Source organism: Aulonocara sp. 'chitande type north' Nkhata Bay, linkage group LG13 (genome assembly GCF_057382095.1).
Source record: "Aulonocara sp. 'chitande type north' Nkhata Bay isolate Kocher_YH1m ecotype deep benthic linkage group LG13, A_spYH_male_GT1.1, whole genome shotgun sequence".
Taxonomy (NCBI): Eukaryota; Metazoa; Chordata; class Actinopteri; order Cichliformes; family Cichlidae; genus Aulonocara; species Aulonocara sp. 'chitande type north' Nkhata Bay.
This window is the reverse complement of record NC_141356.1, coordinates 26,922,437-26,947,494: the sequence shown is the minus strand read 5'-3', so window position 1 is coordinate 26,947,494 and position 25,058 is coordinate 26,922,437. Positions and strand designations below refer to the sequence as shown.

Below are 25,058 nucleotides of genomic sequence, written 5' to 3'. Positions count from 1 at the left end.
AAAAAGCTATTCAACATTTCATCTGGATAGACAGATAAACGTGTACATGTACAAAGCCCTTGTAGAACCAAGTCTTGCCACTTGACAGCCATCCTGAAATATCTAAAAGCACTTATTTAGACACTTATTTTGAAGCGTTGTCACTAAAGTTTTCTTTAATTTAAGTGGTCACTTTGGTGTCACAGTTGCATGTATGAAGTCACCCGTAAAAACATATTTATAAAAAAAAAAAAAATCTAAAAAGAGTGCTGTTATTGCCCAAAATGTTTTAAGACTTTTCTCCCCTCCTCCGGAAGTTAGACTTCCACCACCTTTGCTGATGATGTTTTCTCTTTAATGATGTGAAGGGGAAAGCACCTGTTAAACACACGGTGTAATAAGTGTTTATTGACAGAAAAGAGAAGCAGCCTGATAAATTCTAAACTTTGTGCTCAGATTTAGTCAAATGCAGCAGTGCGTTAGAGCACAGATCTAAAACAAACAGCGATGGCATCACACGAGTTTTTGAAGGTCAGGAAGTGGAATATTGACCATTTTAAGCTGCATTTTGCTACCTGAAGTCAAAATTAAAGCCCGGAGACCCCAGAAACAAACAACAACTTAAAAAGGCAAAGTCTCATAAAAAACATAGATTCCACAATGCACACAGTCACAAAACGTTTTTATCTAAGTAGCTTTATATTTCATATTATGTTACGAGACTTCAAAGTGTAGGGGTTTGCAACCAAAAGACCCCCAGTTCAATCCCTGGAGGAGACAGAAATAATTTTGGTGTTTTGTCAGGAAGGACAGTCAATATAAAACCTGTCACATGAAAAAATGTGGAGCTTTTTATTTAATATTATATTAATTTGCCAAATTGCTCATGAGTCCCTAAAAACCAGGGACTGGGTATCAAAATTCTGTTCTTCAAAGGTTATTGAGGAAACCTTAAAAACTTTTGAATTAAACCAAAAGTCTGCATTTTTGAATCTCATCCTTCTATAGCGGTAATGTGACATGTTTTGATAAATGGCTAAAATAACAAGCTATATACATGGACCTTACTCTGCATGCTGAGCAAAGATTTTAGGAGGTGGCCTGCTGGCTTGGGTGGCACTCCCACAAAAGCATGTTTCTCAGGTTAATTGGTGATTCTAAATTGGTCATAGGCATGAATATGAGCATGAATGGTTGTTTGTCTCTCTGTGTTAGCCCTGCGATACACTGGTGACTTGTCCAGGGTGTACCCAGCGTCTCACCCAATGACAGCTGGCATAAGTTTGAGGCTCCCTGTGACCTGGAATTGGAGAAGTGGAAGAAAGTGAAGAGAAGGTGGGCATAACTTAAGAGGGAAATGGAATTTAAAAATACAAAGTGCTAGAACAACTTTAAGAACTATGTCAATCTCAATTGCAGGAGTTAAATTATGGAACAGTCTAACAGAAGAAATAAAAGACAGTAAAAACATAAAACAGTTTAAAGTAAAATATAAAAACATAATTTTAAATAAGTATAAGAATGAAGAAAACGGGGTTAACCCAGGACGGTAATGTTGCTGGTAATGGTGTTGTGGTTCTTTTAGGGGGTTTTTTGGTTTTGGTTTGTTTGTTTTTCCATAACTTGTGTATCTGCAAATATACACATTCTGTATTTTTCATATGAAAGAAACTATACTGTGGTGGGGCTTGCTAATTTCTTGTTTTTGATTTATGTATGTTTTGTTTTGTTTTACTTTTGTTTCATATGTTGTTTGTTTAATTTAAGACTAAACAAAAAAATTAAATGAATGAGAGGTAAAACTTGAGGGGGTAGGGACAAATAAGTAAATACTTCTGCCTACTCCTTTTCAAACAAATAATGGAATGATATTTTGTAATGATTGTGAAGGCACATGTTTGAAATGTTTGAAATAAAAATGAACTGAACTGAAAGTCAATGGAATGATGGATGAACAGATTAATGTTCTAATTGGTCCAAAACTGATTCTGAAGCATGAAAACACAGTGAACATCCACCCATTTATCACAGTAGGCACAAAAAGTCCTGGGACAGACAATTTGTTGTCTTAATCTTTAGATCAGGTTTTCACTCATGCAGGAGCGTCACAGTTACCACAGAATTGACATTTACTAGATCTTAGTGCCAGTGAGAATAAAGACGAATAGACCTATAGCGTGACCGAGTGTTTTTAACAAACATTTTCCAAAAAAGGAAAGGCATCTTTTCTGGACTGAGTTAATTTTACAGGCCACTGGGCCAGTTTGACTTTGGGGCCAATGCCATTGGGTCAGTGTGAGAAACTGTTCTTACAGAGACTGTAGGAACAGCTTAGATCTGCACAAGAACAGTTTCAAGTTCTTGGAGGTGCTTTGAACAACCTGGAAAACCTAGGCTGAATGCAAAGTTGGTTTCACGAAATGTTGACTTGTGTATTCTGTTCGATCCATATTGTACGACCTAAAAAACTAAATGGTTATATTTATGAAAGCATGTTGATTTTTTGGTGCCTAAAACCTTTGCAGTAAACAACATATTACACACATCTTCCATATAAAAACATATTCAACAAATATCATTATGTTTTTCAGAGAAAAGTCTTCAGCAAATCTGTGTTATATCATAATATTCGGCACTGTTTGTATGCTTGGCTGCTGAGTGGAGCAAAGAACCATAGTAGGATAAATATTTATGTTTTATTAACCTTGCTTAGCTCAAAATGGTTCAAAATGCCAAGACTTCAATGTTGCGGGCCAAAATCTAATCTGGTCCATCAGTTTTCTAGGTATCCGGCATCCACAGAAGTCTTACTTAAGCTGTATCCTGTATATACAGAGTAAACATCTAGAAATCCTCAGTGTTTGCTAACAGGGCAAGAGGGCCTTGCATGTCTCAAAATGGATCATGGAGTATAAACAGTGTTAGGTGGGCCTGGGTAGCAGTTACCTCGGCTAAGGAGAGACTGTCACGCAGAAGTGGCTGGACACCATACAGTCCTCCTAAACCACAACAGAATTTGATTTTGTCAGAGGATTTGATGTTCAGCCGTTATTGTCACAAAGCACGGGTTTATATGAACCAGAGTTTGCCAAACAAAACCATTTCAACCCATTCAGGTTGATAAGATCCTGTTCTGAGTCTTAGGAAGTTCACTAAGTTCACTGTTCCCATTGCCTCGGTCAATTATTGCTTAACCATTACTTTCAGGGCAGAGGTACTGCGGGTAGTTAACAAATTCAACATGCTTTTCATCAGAAAGGCATGCAGTTTTATTTTCTGATCCATATCAACAGGTAGCTGATGTAAGAATATTTCTAACCCGCACTGGCAACTGAGATTTAAAGCAATTTTCTGGAGCGTGCTGCCCAATTTAATCGACTTATCTTATTCAACTTTAGTACGTCTGCTCTCTCTCTGACTTTACTTTGAAAATAAAGCATGTTTTTATCTAACCCTGTATATATATGTGTAGCCAACACAGTATAATGAATAAAATTTCCTCTTCAAAGATCCCAGATGAAATGGGCCAGGTGTTAACGAGTCTGGTTTGATTCTTACATGTCAACAATGTCGGGCTGTTTAAAATAAACCACATGTGAAAGGAGGCTGTTCCTGAAGTTCATTTCTCAGACCAAACATTTCTGCTCCTTACATGAAAGCAAGAAGCTATTTCGCATGAATGGCACAAAATCTAATTCAAGGTATATGCTTTGGATCAGGCTCTTGAAGGGGTGCCAGTGGTAATGACTCCGTGTCAGGAAAGATCAAATTTGCTCAGTGGAGTTTTTCCTGTGTAGGAGAACCCGAAGGAACCTAGATGACGGGCATTTAACCATGGTCCTTTATTTCCCTTCTATACGAGTCTACCAAGCAGATTCCAGTTGTCTATGCATCAGCGCACACTGAGCCAAGTGTGGCTCAGGTTTAGCCTGTCTGGGTCAAGCTGAGGTCTGGACTTTTAGTTCATCCTGGCTTCATGTTTCCCATCAGCAGCTGCCTCATGCAGTGACAAGACAGCACTCTTCCCGCTACAAAGACTTGCTCCAGCTGCTTCCACAACTGGGCCACAGAGTCTAACAGTCTGTGTGTGTGTATAAAGAGCTGATTGAGTGAGTGCACAAACGATGGTAAACTTTAATACCGTGCCTTTGTATTGGGATCACAGTACAAGGGCATTTCTGCTTTGCTTTGTGCTCTTGTGCAAGTATAAATCATATCTTCCGATCTCTTTGTTTCTTTTTTCTATTGGTTACCATGTGCTCCTGCAGATCTCCGTCATGTCCCGAGAACCGCTGTGGAGTCTGGTTTCAGTGCACTTTCACATGATGGGACTTAGCTGTTTGTGCAGACGTAAAACTTCCTCCCAAATCCCCTCGTTAATGCTATAATGAATTTACAGTCAAAGGTTATGGAGTCTGACCTGTAGACAAACTAACATCTGAGTAGGATTACATTCTTTGTTTTAGTGTAGTCTGTGGTGAATTGCTCATTTTTACAAAAGAAAATAAAGAAAGCTTTCAAGATCTTGGGTATTTTTAGGTCTTTATTATTCATGTAAACTTTTTTTTTTTTACCAAAAAATAATATAGGCACACTTTACATATATAAAATAATGCTCTCCAAATGAAATATGAACATCTCCACATTAACTATAAACACATTCAGAGGATAATTATTTTTTATATTTTACATGTTTAGACACTTAACCTGCACTTGCTTATCACTGTTCTTAATGGTGTCAGTTTAAAGCTCAAAAGGCGTCATGACTAGCTCTCTCGAGGGGACATTTTCACTGACCGCGGTCTTACTTTTCAGCATAAGTTAGTCAAAATATTTTGAAGTAAAATGCAGATGACAGTCTGTAAACCATCGCAAGATAGTTGGATTTGTGTGTTGGTTCCCCCCCCTTTTAATTAGACCCACCACCATGTGTGTGTTTATTTTTTTAAAATCAATGTCAGTTGGTCACCCTGTTACTGAATGAGTACATTCCTACAGGTTCTTTTTTGTTCTTTTGCACAGATTTTGCTTTAAAATTGGGGCATTAGTACAACTCTTATATAATAGAAATATAAAGACAAAGCAATATAAATTAGTTGTATACTGAATATAAGTAAACATATCAAGCTTAAAACACTTTATCACTCTTTTTTATGTACAATACATAATCTAATAATATGACAGTGAACCTGTACAATATGTACTGTAAAATATATATATATATATATATATATATATATATATATATATATATATATATATATATATATATATATATATATATATATATATATATATATATATATAGTATATTTAGTACAAAAGAAACCTAGCAGCATTAAAGGATTAAAAACAAAAGATCAAGAAAAGAAAAGAGTAAGAAGTGCTAAAATGTACCTGAAAAAAATCTGTATTTGATTTTTTTTTTAATCTATAGTCTGATTTAGCTGTGGATCCAGGTGATGTGAATGATGGGTTCACATTATCTATCTGCGCATCACAGCAAAACAGCTAGTGACACATCCTGTCTATTATATCCTGCAGTTAAACTGAAGTGCGCACAAAGATCCTCAAAGCATGCACACAAAAAAGAATGAGGGGAAAAAAGAGATTTGCAATTTTCAGCCATTTGATATGGCAGAGGAAAACAAAGTGTGGTTTGAGCGGCACCCTCAACAGACACATCAGTAGCTTTATCAATAAAACACATGCATACACAAACATACACAGACAGCATGGGGTCAAGAAGAAACACACCATGGTATGTTTTCTCTCTTTGAAAAGGATCAAGTCATACTGAAAGTGATTTGTGTAAATCTCCTCATTCTGTAGGTCAAAGATTAGAAATAGAGGCTGTAAATAAAATTTCAAAAGTCTAAACTCTCTAACACATGGTTAAAAAATTTGTGTTTTTTTATTTTATTTCTGCAACTGCAGTCTTGTAGCATTTGAGGAACTGCTGGTAAAAAGCAATTGGAAGTTTTCAGTGCGTGTGTGTCTTGACTTAGAAAGCCTGGGTTTGTTTTTTTAATCTGCTTGATCATTTAAATATATATCAGTGCGGATGGAAGCTTGTTATCCAGAGAATTGTTTTGTCTGTAAGAGTACTTGAGCATTTTGTAAAACTTCTCACAAAGTGGTATTCTAGTCTTTAAAATCTGAGTAAAACTGGTGTTGGTGGTGTGGTATCAGATGACACTTCATGGGGATAAAGGATCAATGTTATCTCCGACAGGCGTAAGCATTAATATTTTTGATAACATAAAAACCTATAGTCATGGGAGGCATAGCTATTGTCCGTCCCGCCCTCAATGTCTTGGGCTTCAGCTCTGGGAATGTCTCATTGTTCATCATGACCAGCTTTTCCCCATTCAACTGGACATGTCTGCAAAGAGAAGAAGAAATACGGTGTGTTAACTCAGTGAGTTACAACATGCTTAAGTCACATAATCAAATTTACCGACCGTCTTATATTCCAAGTCTTCTTCCCCTGCCTTCTGACAACTAAAACTGGTAGGCCATGGTAAGACTTTATCAACAAAAGACTCGGGATCTTCATTATTTCATGGGCCTTGTATCTTGCCTATCATTCTGCCAGCAGGGGGTGCTGTTGTCACATTATTGTAATTAAAACAACTGCAAAGTGTGAAAACTGACATGTTGAGTGGAAAATACCAAGAGCAAACCCAAGTTTATTTCTCTGTTAACATTTTGGGTCATCTGTATTCCCTAATATTTGGCTTTAGCTGCATTTACTGCAGCTGCTCACTGTGATAAAAGTCATAAGGCTACAAAAACCAATATGCTCCTCATATATATGAAACAATTTTCTAAGACACTCTGTTAAAGTGTTATATTGTAATGATTTAGGTTGTCACATTCATCAAAATAACCCCTGCTACATCTTCATCTACTGTAAAACCTATTAATATTTATTTTTTCTTTTTTTTAAGACTCCTGACTAGGCATGATCATAGAAATCTACTTACGTGAACAAATCCAATTTTACAAAGTCAAACACCAGTTTCATTAAACCAAATAACAGTCAGTTTGAGTATGACCTTTGCTTTTTTAATTCACAGTGGTTCTCTTTATCCATACAGGACACAATATGCTAATTATTATTAATGTAAATGCAGTCTGTCCACACTATTTTCTATCTACGTTTCCCCTGAGATTGTAATGTTCACAATAATAAAGGAATAAAGGGCAGTGGTTTGAAGACTTTTACATGAACATTGAATTCAAGAAAAGATCAAATAAAATGATGTTCACTAATGAGAAGTTGTAATTCAAACCGGACTGCTCAAAGCCTTTCTTCACATACATGGGTCTGAAAACTTAAAAAGTTCCACTACTCAAACCAATTTATAGACATCTGGTGTTGCCAAATTCATCATAAAAATCTCCCTGCACTCCATGTGGTAAATGAAAGCACTTTAGGCCAGGCACATCGTTAGCTTGCTCTCCTATTAATTGCCTTGCGATCCTGTTCTAACACCTAAAACATCCTCCATCATTACACTGTTATTGAAGGATCATGCTTGAGCTTTCATTAAGGCCGCATATGGGTATCATATAACAAAAAGACAGACACGCACACACACAGTCTTAGGTCATTAGACTGTTATTTCAGGATTTGTGTCTTAAGTCTGAGTCCGAATAACAGGCCAGGGGATTAAGGGAGAGAGTTAAAGACTGAAACCATAAAGTTTTTATTTTAAGAGACATTTTAAGGAAATGGGAATTATATTACCTTGTTACATAAAGTGAAATATATTGTAGCTAAATGGAATGTATATAAAATGAAAAATCGATTGCTAAAACATCTGTTGTAGGCTATAAAAACAAACTCAAAAAAGGACATGAAAACACACTAAAACTTTGCAAAGGACTGTGCTCTCTGAAAATTTCCTTCAATAATTAAGGTGGCAAATTAAAGCAGTGCAATGACAATGACCATCTGAACAAACTTAAGTTTTATTTTTCAGTTAGCTTTAATTGTTACACATTATTCTTTATGAGAATACTTGTCTTCACCTAACTCTAATCCAGATAAAGACAGGAAAAGGTAATTGCATTTGAGTGTACATTTGCATGTTTTGCGGTGTGGCACTCACTCAGCATGCTGGCTCCATATAAATTATACACTGTGGTCATAAAAGTAAATTGAGTCACTGCAGCTCTTTGAAGTTTTGATGTTTAACACCCTATTAAGTTTGGAGGCATAAACTTGTTTATAAAATTATAATTTTCCTATTCTCCATTTCAGTGTTTTTCCTGACATTTGCACAAGTAATTCCTTTTACAAACCAAGGTTTACTCAAGCAGTGTACAAATAATCAGCATTTTATTCTTTTCTTTTTGTTTTATATGAGCAATAACTGTCACATTTCTCTTTTTTGAGCGACATAAATCAATAGAAAAGAACTGTTTCACATAGAAAACAATTACCTAAAGCACGTGTGCATGTTTAAGTTTATATCTGCACATGTGTAAGAGACTAGAGATACTAACTTGGCTCGCAGTCCATCATTGCCATAGGGCTGCAGTAGGTACTGATGGACAGTCTTGTTCCGTAACGTTCCAGCCAATTTGATTTTCTTCCTCGATCGATGCAGGTTGATGATGTAGATCGTTATGGATCCTCTGACATAGTTATGACTAGTGTCACAAAGAAAAAGATGGACACTGCCTCATTAATTTTCTTTTACATTTAGAAAAAAAAAGATCAGGGCACAACAGAAAACGTCGCCTCTCCACATCTGTTAATGGGGATTCATTATATATTACATTGCCATGTTGAATAAAATTCTCTATAATTAAAGATGACTACAAAGAGAAGAAAGTCTTTGATATTTGCATCCCATATAGTAATGGAATAAAACCACGACTCCTTGATCTAATCTGGATCAAAAGGCTTTCGGAAAATTAATAAAGAAAGATAAAGCCGGCTAAAAAAAGGAAATTCCTTTACATAGCAAGTTACTTTTTATTATAGCCTAAAACCCATCATCTACTGTATATTTAGCATCAACATATTAAACTGCATTTCATTTTTGAAGCCTTTATCATTCCATTAAAGTCTATCTAATACAGAAATCTGCTTCTCTTATACAATATCCAGTATTGAAACCTGCCGCTGTCTGGCCCAGGGTCAAATGAGGGGTGTGAACACAAAGGGCAACACTTCTTGAGTTACACAGACAACAGTCTTTGAGTCCCTCTCCTTAGAGCAAAACACCGGGGACACAATTTGATAGGAATACTGGTCAAAGGTAAATAACTCAGTGAGACAGATAAGACAAACATGATAAAATCTAATAAGAGCCCATATATGAGGACAAAGACAACACAGCTCTAGTGAATACCACATGTCAGCCTTGGTGTTCACCGTCTGGTAGACATCGCTCCCAGTTACCACCTCCTAAATCTCATATCTTCAAAGCAATATTGGATTTTGGTTTTATGTTTACCTTTGTTTTTTGTGCACAGGTTTAGCAATTTCAGTAACCCGGCAGGACTGTTAATGTTTAATATATCTACCAGGAGATATAATCCCGTACTCCTACTGGGAACACATTATATCTGGCTCTGTGTTAAACTCCTACAGCCTTGTTTCTCAGAAATGTGGACCATGGTTCAGATGGTTAGATGGAGTAGGAGATAATAACCTTTTAGACCTTTAAAATGATGAGGTTCTTAAAGATCCAAACCAGGAACATAAACATGTGTTGATGCTGTTTGATGTTGGAGCATCGCTGGAAAGTGAAAAAAAATGCCATTCAAACCACTAAAAGGGGTAAAAGGGCAGTGGAAGTCATATTTAATCTGCAAAGACTGCTTGGACACATTTATATTCTTTGCTCTCTAATACAATTTAGTCAAACCACCAAGACTACAATGGTTTGCCTACTTAAGGGCTGACTGTGTAAAACCACAAAGTAGCAGAAATAATGGCAACTGAAGTGGCTTTGGATTTGAGACAGACTGCTTTAGTGCTTCACTGTCTGAACATATGAGTCTAGGGCTGATTGGTATCTTGAGTGGAGCTCAGTGACTCCACATGCCGAGGGCATTTCTCTACTCCTAAATTTACAATACATACCAAGAGACTGAGTGAGTACACTTGTTGAAAACTATTTAGAATATCTGCATGAGTGTCACTAGAACTCACGCTTCTGTAGTATTTCTTGCACATTTATCAACCACCTATCTTTGCCGTGCTCCGATATTTTTCTAAGAGATGCTCCACCTGTAAATGAGCACCGTCTAGAGTATGGCCGTAAGTCTACCCTAGTGCTGACAGCCACTGGCCTGGGTTAAATGATAACCTTGAACAGGCCATGGTGGCACTCTTTATCTCCTCGCGGCACAGACTGCCTTATTGTCCCTCCCCCTCAAATATCCCCCTCCAGCCAATCTGACATGGGATAAAGGTCTGTGCACACCTTTCAGCAGCCCTTTGACGACAGGGAGACAGAACCCACACACCTGATAAGTGATACCCGTTAAGTTTTATAGTCTCTGAGCTGTGAATGAGCGGGTGTCTATGGTCTGCTTATTTATGGGAAGCCAAATGGTGGAGTTAGGGATTTTGTTCTTCCTCACCAGACACCAGCATCAGGTGTTTGTGAGAGGCAAGAGGGGGCGTTCTTTAAACTACAGTCATCTGTTTTCTGTCTGACATTCCTGAAAGTATTGCTAGACTTTACTAAAAGTCTATGAGCATTCAGCAGCAAAACTGGAACAGGTTACAAACTAATCCAAGGTAGTTAAGCACGTACTTTTGATAGCTGGTACAGTGGGCATAGATACGTAGTTTGTCTCGTATGACTCGTCCTGGTTGCGGCTTCCTCTGCAGTCCAGCCACTCGCACAGCTAAAACCTTGGGACCAACCAGACGTCTAAACACCAGAGAAAACCAGTAATCCTGTAAATGAAATATCATCACACACACACACACACACACACACACACACACACACACACACACACACACACACACACACACACACACACACACACACACACACAAAGAGACAACAATTTGCATTATTTTTATGATTGCATTAGTTAATTGATTCTCATTGTAACTTTTCAAGACAGGGTTCCAGTAGTGACAGTTGAAAGACACCAGTAAAAAGCAATAGGTGTGGAGAAGACGTTTTACATGCAAAATAAAAGAAAACAACATTTCATTTAAAAAAAAAAGAAAAAAAAAAAAAAAAAAAAAGAGAGAAACTCTGGATTCCCCTCAAACAGAACAGCTCCAAAATCTCTATTGTTTATAATCGAGACATGAAATGTCCCGGTGATTGTAGAAACAGATTTGGTTTCGCAAGCTGTGAGAGTTAAGTATGTGTCGTAAGTGGCTAACGTGTGTAAAGAGAGATGTGGTGCACAAAAACATCAAGTCTGAATACTGGACTTCTAGTTGGAGCGCACTGTCACATGACACACATCACATTGTATTTAACAACCGCTGACTCGTTTAGATTTGACACTTCTTAAATATGACATTTTTACAAAATATTATCCTCTATCATGAATTGCTGTATTCATTATGATTGTTGAGTGGCCCACCATACTAAGTTAAACTCTATAGACTATAGGGACTCAACACCTCTTCAAGAGACCCAGAACAACATGTGCTCCTCAGGAAGTTCCCATGCAATCCTGCATATGGCAACATTTAAGGGCTTCTTTTTTCCACTCAGACTTTAACTTAATTTGCTGCCAAGGCATCGAAGAAGCACAGCACAGTATAGAACAGTATAGTGGTGGCCACGGCCAGAGGGACGGATGAATGAATGTATGATCCATGATTATTACACAAAGAATAAGACAAAGAGCAGTGACGAGTCTTGGGTTTCATTTATTCCAAACTTGTTGCTTTGTTTTTAAATTTCAAAAACACATGTAACAAAAAACACCAATAAACCGATAGAATTTAATCTGTGGCTGTGATGACCACAGCAATGATTAGTGATTGTTAATGTGGAATATTTTAGAGAAATATCTGTTGAGGTTCTAGATCTCCAGCTGTGTAACTGTTTCCTTCTTATCCTATTGCTCGCCATCGTCTTTTTAATCCCTTTCCGTGTCTTTTTTAAATTTAATTTTGTATTTTTGCACCTTACTTTCCCCCCTTGGATAGATATACAGACAAACGTCAACTGCTAGAACAACCATTACTTCAAGAACTGGTAACATGCCAATATAAATAAAATAAAAACACCAGACACCAAACAAACTTCAGCTGCTCAGAGGTAACAAAGGATGATAACAATTAAACCTTTATGGTTAGCTAATACGGACAAATTAGATTCAGCCCATTGCATCATCAACCTGCTTTTGAAAATTCTTTCTTCTTTAACGGTGAGCAAAAATCTCCTTACTTAGTGCCAGTCAGACAGAGTTCTGTTTAAAGAATGGATCTCAGACAAAATCAGCCATCTCTTTAATTTAGGCGTTTACTGCTCACTTCTAAAGGGGATGGCTGACACATGTGGAGTCAAAACAACACAAAACAGGAAAGAGAAGCATGATTGGGAAAGAAGAGTATGCTTTAAAAAAAAAAAGTAGGAAGGGGAGGGGAGAAAAGTGTGGAAAAAAGATGAGGCAGTTGAGCCATTCAGTGGGCTGGGGGCTTTCACTAGATTCTACCAATGGTGGAGTCATCCTATAGGGGATGGGGCCAGGTCATAAATTTCCCATGCAGTGGACAGGTTGGCGCTGCAGTGAATTCTCTCAGCAGGTAGGCTGGTGCAGCCTTCAGACATCCAGCCATGTTAAAAGCATTGTGATCTTAGCGGGAGATCCCCATTCCCAGAAAAATAATGGAGACAAAGAGGGAGGAAAAAATGAAGCAATCTTTATTGTTTAATATCTTATAGGTGAAGTGAGGTTAAAGTAAGTGCATGCCCGCTAGTGAGATCTAATGAGGGAATTTCTGAAAAATGTTTTGCAGATGTAATTAGTTCATGAGCCCAATAACATTAGCAGCTAATAATGTATTTTGGAGCTCCCAGTACACATTAGACTACCTATTTCTAAGTAAAGCAAAATGAAAAGAAAAAGAATATAAGTCCTAAATAATAACAAATGTTTGATAAATGCCAAGACTCCATCATTTTTTCCTTTATTGTTGGAAGAATGAGTTACTGTCATTAATATAATCGTCTCACCCTACACTGCCTCTGCTTTATATAAACCCATTTTTATTAACTGAATAAATCTTTTTTATGAACTTGACACGTGGTACCATTTTATCACTTCTTGACATTTCAGGATTTTTTTTAACAAAATGAGATTAGCTAAAAAGCGAGACAATGCTACAAAGCACCCTTTTAAAAAGAATTTAATTAGAGGGTTTAATAAGAAACAAACATCGGGACTGCAGAGGTATACCTCTTACACGTGTTAATATAATTCCCCCCTCATATTCTAATAATGCACAACCAAGTGACTAACAATGAAACAATAATACATTTTTTAGGTTTTTTTTATTTTTTAGACCAAACCACCGGGGAACTTGGCATTGGGCAGTCTCATTCCACACAGGTTTGCAGGCTATTTGACTAACATGCCTGTGCATCAGATTCTCAGGTTGCAGATCTCTCACCGGCAGACTGTCCCACACAGAGAAGCACAAAGTTATGATGGGGGTTGAGGGGAGCAGTGACACTGTCCTGTGCTACTGATAAAGGGCTAAGGTTACATGGCATTTTGCCCCCGCGTCTAACTACTCATCACCACTAAACACCTTTCATCTCAGCTAATAGCTCCCACGGGAAAGAGTAAGAGGTGCCATCAACGCACCAAGTCTAATAAGGGAAAACTCTTGCATAGTTGTCCGGTCAGATCTTGGCCATTTTGATTGCAACACTAAGAAAGTGAACAGACATTTTAATCTTTTTTGAAATAAAATAAAGAAGCTTACAGGTAGAGGGTTAAAATTCTGGTCCACAAGATGTGTGTATCCATAGTCAAAGAATGAGTGACGCAACACAACATCAATGCCATTCAGTGCAGCCATACCCAGTGTGTTCATCCACCTGCAATATGTGAAAAATATGTGATACATGAGAAATAGTCAATATTTTATTAGGAATAAATACTTTAAACTAGAAAATATGAAAGATTTTTTAATTGTGGCTTCCAATGTTTTAAGCAAAGGTAGTATGATGATAACAATACTTACAGAAAGCCAGCAGCATACGTGTCAGAGAGATTGCTGATGCCGCTTGCCCATGCTGGCCCAAGTCCACCAAGCCACACCTTCTTACCCGGAGTATGTGTGTTCACAACCTGCGATGAGTCATTGAAAAGAAAATTATCAACAAATTTGGATTTCACATTTTAGGCTTAAGAATCAGTGCAACCTTTTCCATCTAAAATTATCTGAGGGCCATCCATCCAACTCACGGTTGGGCTCGGCTGGAGATTATGCCAGCTAACATTGAACAAGAGGTGGGATAAGCAGCATCCCTAGTCCATCTGAGGAGCATTACAATCCTAAATTCTTAACTTTATAAACTTTAATGATGAAGAGGAACCTTTGTTTTGTTATGCTAAATGACTGCATTTTACTGTCTCTGTAAACGAGTGAGACGTCGTGAGAGTTTGCAACAAAATACTTCTAGCAATACAAAGAGAACAATAATAAATATAATAATAATAACAACAAATCGGAAAGACATAAACGTGACCTTATTGTTTGAGTGGTGGTACACAGAGGAATCCCACTCCTTTTTCCTGTTAAGTTTTATTTCTTGGTAGTGATTGCTTATTTTCCCTGATCATCTTTCAACTCACCCAGTTTTGATAATATTACGAATTGGCAGCCATAACCATCTTACCCTCAGGGCTTACTTTTGTGGTTTGCACATGTGGCCTCTTCAGCAACCCTGCCCCAAAACTATCTCAGGTCTGGATGATCCAGAATTTTGCAAACTCATTAGAAATGCAAATATATGTCCGGTCATATAGTTTGTATTTACACTACAGGTATAGAACTCCAGAGTTTAAGGAGTCATTACAGGCATCCCCATTTTATCAAGAATACAATATATATGCATATGACTGGGATTATTTATAGTCAAAGTTTAAGTAAAACTTAAGTACCTTGGTCACTTTACTGATCTGCTCTGCAAGTGTGTCCAAAAGTCGAGTTTTTAGGAAGTCCTCTGCTTTGTTTATTCTGCCATCCATGTAATAACTGTAATGAAAATGCAAAACAAACAGAGTGAAAATATATGCAAATTTATATAAATTTGATATCCTTGATTTGATATCCATCCATCCATCCGCTTATGTTCAGTCTAACCTTGCAACGATGAACTTTAGACTGTAAAGGTTTTACAGCAGCTTTGATAAACAGGCACTGACATACTCAATTATATTTCAGTGCAGTGATAATCCAATTTTACTGAGATTGCATAATGGATGGCTTGGAAGCATGGACATTTCAGACAGACTGAATAATAAAGACATCAATCTGCATGTGTGTGAGAAAAGGATAAAAAACAAAAAGACATGAGAGAAAAAGAGTGTTTAGGCAGCATGAAGAGAAGAATTTATTTATTAGAGCCAAAGTCCTGCTGAACAAAACCCTGTGGGAAAACAAAAATCCCCTCCAACATACTCTCTAAACGAGGGAAAGTCAGTGATAATAGCTACACTGTCTAGTGCATATTCAGGTGCCATAAAAAGGCTTTTCCCCCCACTATTTTATTTGATGAGTGAGTTGCAAAGTTAGCGCGGTGAACACGTAAATATGTCTGTTACATTCAACTGTTAAAACGACTTAACACTAAACCAATCTGTGGCAGGTAAACTTCCTTGTATTTTGTTGTTGTCCTAGAGTTTTTAATCTGGTGCCTGTGGCAAGACGCATGACGTTAGGAATGCATTTTATATCAACCAGTAATGACCAGCTAACCAGAAAGCTTAAGACAACAGTAATTGTCATGACAAAGAAGGCTACAGCCTTTATCTCCTCCTGGCACAGCTTCTGTAAGGTCTGGCTTTTCCTTATTGGGAGATGTGTATCATAAAACTACCTTGATCGTGTTTGTGTAATTACTCTCACTGCCAGAGGGGGGAGACAACAGTTGTACACTCAATCAATCAATTAATTAGTCAGTACACTGTGATTGGCTCTCCAAGGTCGAGTTATTTCAGAAACAGCATTTCTATGAACAAAGAACTGCCTTGCTCAGTTATATTGTCAAAAGTATCCCAGAGTCCTATATATTAAAATTTTCCATATTTAGCTTGAGTGTTTCATTATCCAGCCGACTGCTTCAGTAAATAGTTATGATTTATTTTTAAAAGACAGCAGCAAGTGTTCACCTCTTACATGCTATCCTCTGGGTATTGTTATAAATTAAAAATGAAAATATTCAGGGTGATCAATGGTATAATGGTGAAAAGAAATTACAACTATTAAGCCCAGTGATGTCATTAAATATCATCCTTTGCACAAACATCAGAAAACGAAGCATGCATAGCAGGTGGAATAATGTAGATGTGTCCTTTTCTAAATTTTTAAAAGCAGCACATGTTATAAGATATAGCCAAATTTCTAGAAAGATGGAAGTAAAAAATATTTTATGTAAAATTGTTTTTTTTTCTTCTCCTCAATCAATTTTTAATAGACACACTTAGGTCTCTTGGAGAATGCTAGTTAGTATATTTCTTAATCAAAATTTCAAAATAAATGGGGACAACATAAGTAAGAATGGTACTGTAAATACTATGAAAGTAGAGTATTAGACCATATAATCATAACAACTAAGGGCTCATAAATTCAAAAACTATGTTAGAACCTCTACTGAACCTTTTTGGAAAGGTCTACAGAAATGACAGATGTGCCAACAAAACTGCTGAGAACAGAGCTGAATTTAGTTTATGTGGGGTGAAGCAGTGTTGCAATCTGAGCTTAACCTTGTTGAAATTTTCCTCATAGCACTGGAGAAGTCCCAAGCTCCTGGCCTCAAACTGTAAACAATGCACGGATTAAGTCATAGCCTTACACAAATTATTTGGCTATCCTGTCATCTTTTCTGAGAGCTTACAATAATTCTTCAGTCTAGATCTAAGGGAAGAAATTCCAGTTCATATATGGAAACAGAATAAGACAGCACAAATTCTATCTACATCTTACACTACAAATTACCATTAGGGTTAATTTTGCTTAGAGTATATACAAGCATCCAGTAAAAAAGCAACACTAGCCTTTAAGATAAACACTCAACTTGGTGGTTCATTAGTGCAGGAACACACACACACACACACACACACACACACACACACACACACACACACACACACACACACACACACACACACACACACACACACACACACACACACACACACAAAATTATGCAAACAATGCTCAAGTATTTTGACCAAAAACTTTGAATTAGTATTCAGGTCCAAGCTCCTCAAACAAAACCACAAAATTTTCCTTTGTTCATTCAATGTTTGGCATACTACTTTGGGCTAAACGTTCCAAAATTCACTAAAATGCAAAAATTTACAACACAGGAACTGAATGTTTTTAGACAAAGATCTACTTGCTCAGCTTGTTCTCCACTGCTCTCTCCAAGTGCCAGCACCACATCAAAGACAGCTCACTTACAAAAGTATCTAGCACTCCACTAACACCAAAATATGGCACAGCCTAGAGACACAGATGTAATCAGTTCAGACAAGGATGGACAGAAGCAGAGGTGCAACTGCATCAGTACCACAGTTTGAAAACTATTTAGCTGAAATGGTACATTTATTTATTTATTTATTTATAGATAAATCATTTTGATTTGTAATGATCACAGAAGATACTTTTAGAAGACTGTTACTAATTTTTGCACTCGTGGAATTTTTTGCTAATGGTTTTTTAAAAGCCCTAAACTATAAACAATGTAGAACAACTTACTTTTAATAACTGCATGTGAGGCACCGAAAATTGTCCATCTGGTGTAGCAAGAGATTTTGGGAGTAAGCAGAGGGGTAGCAAAATAAGAAAAGGATGTGTTCCTTGAATGTGGACCATCAGGTTATCATTAGATCAATCATAATTACGTAACGGCTGAAGAATATGTAGCATCCCTTAGGATTTCACAAGTAAATTTACAGCCCCTTTGTGATTTTCACCTTTAACATCTATTTCTCCCCCTTTACATAAGCTATAAATAAGAACTGATACCACTGCCATTCTGACAGGAAACAAGAAACCTCTGGCTGTAACATGTTAGCCTGGCTTGTAAAAAGCAGCACTGCTGAAATAGTGAAACTAACTAACATATATATTTGAAAAAAAAAAATGTTTCTAATGCACTTTAAGGCCACAATGATTAAATCAAGAAGGGCTCATTTGAAAGGAGAGGTTTGTCAAAGTGTGCCTTTCATTATTAGAGCATTTAACTGAGGGAGCTTGCTTGTTTGCTTCACACCCAGATGTCCACACCACTGGAGCAATTAGTCTCAGATGTGCTTTGCTCAGGGGCAACTAAACAGCAACTTCAAAAATTGTAAATCTGTCTTGTTGACTTTTCTTGGTCAAATTTAAACCTGGCACCATGTCCTCACACACTTTAAACTAATTTAAATCTCTCACCAAGAAGCAGCCCCTGTTGGTAAGGCAGTTCACTATACATAAGGCTGGAGAGCCTTGGTGTAGCAAAGTGATTAAAGTTTGTCGAAAACCACAAATGTCAACCACATGGCATGGCTTGAGGATAAGTCAGGGAATCGGCATTAACATCCATCTTCTCAGGAGTATAAATGTTTCACTGAAATCTATAAAAACCTATCGATATAATGCAAGTCAGATTTTGACTGAAATACTGATAGATCACAGTTACCTTAAAAACCAATCAACAGGAATTCCCCCAAAAATGTGTGCTGTTAATTTCAGGATAGATGTCAGTGTTATTGTTAATTTAAATGTAATTTGTTTTAAAACAATATATTTATTGAGATGATTTATATGTCTTATTTTAGTTTAGTGTGAGCTCAGTGTGAAGCCCATTCTTTACTCCCTGTTTTATTAAGTGCACATACATTACTGTCCCCCCACTACACACTGACAAGAGGTAAAATTAAGTTAGCAATACTTGAGTTAACAGGTCAACAAGCTCTTTCCACTATCTCACAGATGCACACACTACCATCTGGTAGTGTAATATTAACCTACTCCTAATCTAAACTAAGCCTACAGTAGCTCAAACCTGTCTTTGCTGTAAAATGTAATGATTCGCGAAAATTGACCTAAAGTTATATGTGCCTTGTCAGGCTAAAAAAGGGAGGTGCTTTTAAAAGTGCCCAAGAGAGGAAAAAGCACCATTTTCAGCTTGATTTAAAAAAAAAAAAAAATTTCCCAACATCCACAAAACTTGTTAAAGCAACCACTACTGGGATGTTAGGCCCTCAAAACAGGTCCTGACATTTGGATAGGTTTTTTTGTTTAGTGTAGTTCATTTTTATTCACCTCTAATGTATTAATGGAGATGTTTTATCATCACAAACCTTGGATAAAATATATATATCTGGTTTTAGGGTTAAAGCACCATGACAGAAAAAAAAAAAAGACATCCAGGCCTCTAAAATGAAAGAAAACTTAATACTGAACTGCAGAAAGAAATGTGAATACAGAGAAGACAGAGACAAAATCAGGGAGTTTAATAGAGAACGACTACACATACTGATCATGTCTTGCTGGTGAATCCAAACATGGATAAGCATTAACTGAGACAAGATGCTGCAAATGTCAAACTACAATGTTGTGAGAAAATGTCATAATATAATGCAAACCACATATCGTTGTTTCAAGATTTGGAGGTACACAAATATTTCACATCATAACCAACACGTTTCATCACCACAAGTGCCGACCGGACACCTCCGACTGTAAGCCACAGACAGACGTATACTAACAAATTCACAACACTTTCCAAACAGGTTTAAATCGAGTGCTTTTTTCCTACCAAGCACGTCTGACTCAAAACAACTTGAGACAGCTGCACTAGAGTAAAACCTATGTCGTAGACGTGTTAATGAGTGGTCTCTACTTTTATTAGGTTGGCTTCTTTTGTAGAGGTCAGAGTTTCTGTCACGCAGCCTGGTTAGACTGGAATCTGGACCTCTTGTGTAAAACGGGCTAATTGACAAAGGGAGTGAGCCAGAGCATATGGTTTGATTTTAACAGTGTGGGTGGTGTTTTTCCAAGCCTTACTGACAGCCCTTCCACCTTCTGTTTCATCTAATTTCTCCTAATTAGACCTGACCTTCACCTTAATGACCACTCACTCAGACACAAAGGGTTTGTCTTAGTTTACACTCAATGTGCCTTTTTGTACATATTTTACATGTGGGTGTAAAAAGATACAGATAAAACATTGGGGAAAAAGATCAAACCAGTGATACATTTGTATGCATTCCTACAGTATGTGCAACAGACAAATGGCAGGTGTTACTAATTTAACACACACACTGTCTCTTAGGCTCCTTTTCCTGTTGTTCCACTTGCAGGATAAACACGGTTTGGTGAATATGCATTAGTCTCTCTTGGTAACTGTGCTGACAAATTTGCAATATTGGTACAAAAACACAGTGTGGCCTCTGCTGTTAGATATATGGTTTTGAATTACTCTCTTTCAGAAGAACGTAGGTTAATTCTGCGTTTTTCTGTAGATGAAATAATAAAAAAGGGTAAAAATGAAAGGGTAAAATACCTACTGTTGCCACGTAACTGCATCTACAACAGAGCCAGCATTCTTCATGAACCTGAAAGAAAACACAAATGTCATTAACTGATTCGTTGTATTTTGTCTTCAATATATGACAACCTATGTCTTCCTTACACAATTACAATATGGCTATATGAATATTACAACATTTTACCCATTTAACTGTTAGTGCTCAGTTTATTTAACAAAAATATTTTTAATTCAAGTGCACATATGTCACCTTCACTTTATCTCAAGAAGAAAACAAAATCTATCTAGGTGACAAAAGCCATAATTCACTAAAACTCTTTGCCAACTGTCATAAAATGTGTTGCAGTGTTCATTCTTTTAGCAGGTAAGCAATTGGTAATTAATTAGACTTCAGGATTAAAGGCAAATTTCTGAAAATCAATCAAGACAAATTATAAATATAAGAAAAGTGTAATTTAACAGCTGAGAGCTCCTTAAAAAGACAGCAAATGGTGTGTATGCATTATGCAGATTTCCTGTCATTTTAAAATATGTGTATGCAGCAGTCTAGATTTCGCTCATAAAAATGAGTTCTTTCATAGTTATATAGCTTACATAGCATAATTACATGGTTTGACAGTCACTGTTGGGTCCATATATTTTTGTGATGCTTTGCCAAACCCTTGCTGCAGCTGTCTTCAGTTACTGTTCCTTCATGGCTCTTTCTACCTCTGGTTTTGTCTGCAAGTGAAATGCAGCTCTATTGCAAAAACAAAGCCAATGTGGAATATTCCACTTCCTGATCTTTCAAAACCTTTTTACAGATTTAGGTAACTCTCCATCTGTACTGTGATGTGCTAAAGAATTACCTTTGGGAATGAGGCTAAACACAGACTGCAATACTTTATACTTCTGACATCATTCATCTGCTTTTGTCACATCACCAGCAAACTACACTGAAAGTCATGCTTGTCCATGCATTACACTGCCTTCACTCTTCACCCAAGAGATGTAGTATGCTTCAGATTAAAGGTAGCTCTTAGTCACATCTGCCTACATAAGACTGAGCTGGTAGTGTAGAACCTCTATTTTCACTTGTCTTGTCAAAAGTCTTTTATTAGGGTAGATTTTTGTAGTGATTTTATTTAATCATGGAAAGGATCCTGTGATCATCTACGACTTATCTTCCACAGTGTCCATGAATTTCTATGTTGTCTAGCTCAACAGTGCACTCTATCCTCCAAATGAACAAAATTGTTGAGCAGGTCAGTTCTAACTATTTATTTTTTTACTGTTTAAGGTTGGTTCCACTTATTTTTCATTTGCAATTTCTGCTCATTTGAAGAGACAATAACAGCCTCCAAGTCCAAAATGGAATGAACACCAGAACTGTTTAGTATACAGGGAGTGCAGAATTATTAGGCAAATGAGTATTTTGTCCACATCATCCTCTTCATGCATGTTGTCTTACTCCAAGCTGTATAGGCTCGAAAGCCTACTACCAATTAAGCATATTAGGTGATGTGCATCTCTGTAATGAGAAGGGGTGTGGTCTAATGACATCAACACCCTATATCAGGTGTGCATAATTATTAGGCAACGTCCTTTCCTTTGGCAAAATGGGTCAAAAGAAGGACTTGACAGGCTCAGAAAAGTCAAAAATAGTGAGATATCTTGCAGAGGGATGCAGCAGTCTCAAAATTGCAAAGCTTCTGAAGCGTGATCATCGAACAATCAAGCGTTTCATTCAAAATAGTCAACAGGGTCGCAAGAACCGTGTGGAAAAACCAAGGCGCAAAATAACTGCCCATGAACTGAGAAAAGTCAAGCGTGCAGCTGCCAAGATGCCACTTGCCACCAGTTTGGCCATATTTCAGAGCTGCAACATCACTGGAGTGCCCAAAAGCACAAAGTGTGCAATACTCAGAGACATGGCCAAGGTAAGAAAGGCTGAAAGACGACCACCACTGAACAAGACACACAAGCTGAAACGTCAAGACTGGGCCAAGAAATATCTCAAGACTGGTTTTTCTAAGGTTTTATGGACTGATGAAATGAGAGTGAGTCTTGATGGGCCAGATGGATGGCCCGTGGCTGGATTGGTAAAGGGCAGAGAGCTCCAGTCCGACTCAGACGCCAGCAAGGTGGAGGTGGAGTACTGGTTTGGGCTGGTATCATCAAAGATGAGCTTGTGGGGCCTTTTCGGGTTGAGGATGGAGTCAAGCTCAACTCCCAGTCCTACTGCCAGTTTCTGGAAGACACCTTCTTCAAGCAGTGGTACAGGAAGAAGTCTGCATCCTTCAAGAAAAACATGATTTTCATGCAGGACAATGCTCCATCACACGCGTCCAAGTACTCCACAGCGTGGCTGGCAAGAAAGGGTATAAAAGAAGAAAAACTAATGACATGGCCTCCTTGTTCACCTGATCTGAACCCCATTGAGAACCTGTGATCCATCATCAAATGTGAGATTTACAAGGAGGGAAAACAGTACACCTCTCTGAACAGTGTCTGGGAGGCTGTGGTTGCTGCTGCACGCAATGTTGATGGTGAACAGATCAAAACACTGACAGAATCCATGGATGGCAGGCTTTTGAGTGTCCTTGCAAAGAAAGGTAGCTATATTGGTCGCTGATTTGTTTTTGTTTTGTTTTTGAATGTCAGAAATGTATATTTGTGAATGTGGAGATGTTATATTGGTTTCACTGGTAAAAATAAATAATTGAAATGGGTATATATTTGTTTTTTGTTAAGTTGCCTAATAATTATGCACAGTAATAGTCACCTGCACACACAGATATCCCCCTAAAATAGCTCAAACTAAAAACTACTTCCAAAAACATTCAGCTTTGATATTAATGAGTTTTTTGGGTTCATTGAGAACATGGTTGTTGTTCAATAATAAAATTATTCCTCAAAAACACAACTTGCCTAATACTTCTGCACTCCCTGTATAAAGATATGCTACACCTATCCATAAGACATATAATAAAATAATTAAATAAGAAGGACAATTAAATTGAACCCTCTGAAAATATTTTGAGTCCCTCAAAAGTGAATGCAATATTTCTGTTCAATCCCTTAAGCACACCCTTTCACGACATATTCAGTCTAACATTGAATTTGAAAATAAACAAATGTAAGTATCATGGCAAATCTGCAAACTACTAGTTTTATTATTATTATTTTTAACTAATTAGAGTTGCTGATTCTATAGCTTGAGGATTTGATTTGTTAATTTTCAGTTTAATTGTTATCAATAAAAGGAAAATCATCTGAGAGCAGAATCATCCTGTACACAAACACCGTGCAAACACAGAGTCGCCTCTTTGCATCTGTGTATGTTTCCTGATCTACCTGACCCAAATCGCTCCATATTTGGCTGTAACAGCTTGTCAGACATGCCAAAATGTGCGTCTCTAAACATCATGTCACAGAAACACAACTTTCACTGGGCTGGCTTGTTTAGTCTGTGCAGCTCAGATATTTGGACTCTTGAGCTGCTCAGCATCTAATTAATCTTATTTCCTGAGAGCAGCAGAGTAGTTGGGCTGTCAAACACATGAGCAACCCCCTCGTAACAGTGTCAAACACACAAGAATCGTCGTGTCGTTAAATGCGACACCCATGACCCATGGGTACTCCGGCTCTCGACTCTTCATCTTCTCAATCGTCCTCCTCTTCTCACTACTCATCTTCTATGTCCTCCCTTTGTTCTGATAACACTGCTCATTAATCAGTCTGACTATTACAGTACACATACACACATGTGAGCAAAAAAATACACCTTTTTGCTTCTGACTAAATCTGAACTGTCAGTGCTCAGTGAGATAAAAGGCAGCTCCTAACGGTTTCACTGATTTAAGTAGTTCAAGTACATAGTGGAGACAGATCCATACCAAATTATTCTTTTTCCATAGTCTTCCAACTACCTGTCAAAATGTGTGCGGCTGCCGAGAGGCTAACATATATTGAGACATTAAACTGTTCCTGTGAATTTAAGTACACATGTGCTTATATACTTGTGCATGTGAAAACATTTTAACACATAAACATATTCAATTTACTTTATAGATGGTATTTTGGTTAAATGACATGCTGACCCCATTTATTCAACAAATTAAAACCAGAACTATATATCCCACCTCCATCACTTCTAATTGTCTTATTAGCTCTGTAATAAATCTCCTAAACCTCTTGTGACAGATTAGTGGACCGCAGAATATAGCTTCCTTTCAGCCACACAAAATAGATGTTAAGTTTTCATGGTTGCTGCGCAGGAGCACGTCTAACATCTGCATTTATTCACCAAAATCTATCAGACATTGCAAAATGTTCCCAACATTGTCATGTTTATGACTGTGTGTA

At 37.3% G+C, this 25,058-nt stretch overlaps 1 protein-coding gene across 1 annotated transcript in view; it reads right to left on the bottom strand.

Moving 5' to 3' along the window:
* Positions 1 to 5,294: 5,294 nt before the first annotated feature.
* Positions 5,295 to 25,058, bottom strand: part of hpse2 (heparanase 2) — a 50,367-nt gene continuing 30,603 nt past the window's right edge. Inside the window, exons 6-12 of the mRNA XM_086258107.1 lie at positions 20,731 to 20,778; positions 15,109 to 15,202; positions 14,186 to 14,292; positions 13,925 to 14,039; positions 10,767 to 10,912; positions 8,497 to 8,643; positions 5,295 to 6,364 (exon numbers count right to left, since the gene is read on the bottom strand). Coding sequence (XP_086114233.1) covers positions 6,202 to 6,364; positions 8,497 to 8,643; positions 10,767 to 10,912; positions 13,925 to 14,039; positions 14,186 to 14,292; positions 15,109 to 15,202; positions 20,731 to 20,778 — 820 coding nt within the window. The 3' untranslated portion in view covers positions 5,295 to 6,201. The remainder of the gene's footprint in view (positions 6,365 to 8,496; positions 8,644 to 10,766; positions 10,913 to 13,924; positions 14,040 to 14,185; positions 14,293 to 15,108; positions 15,203 to 20,730; positions 20,779 to 25,058) is intronic.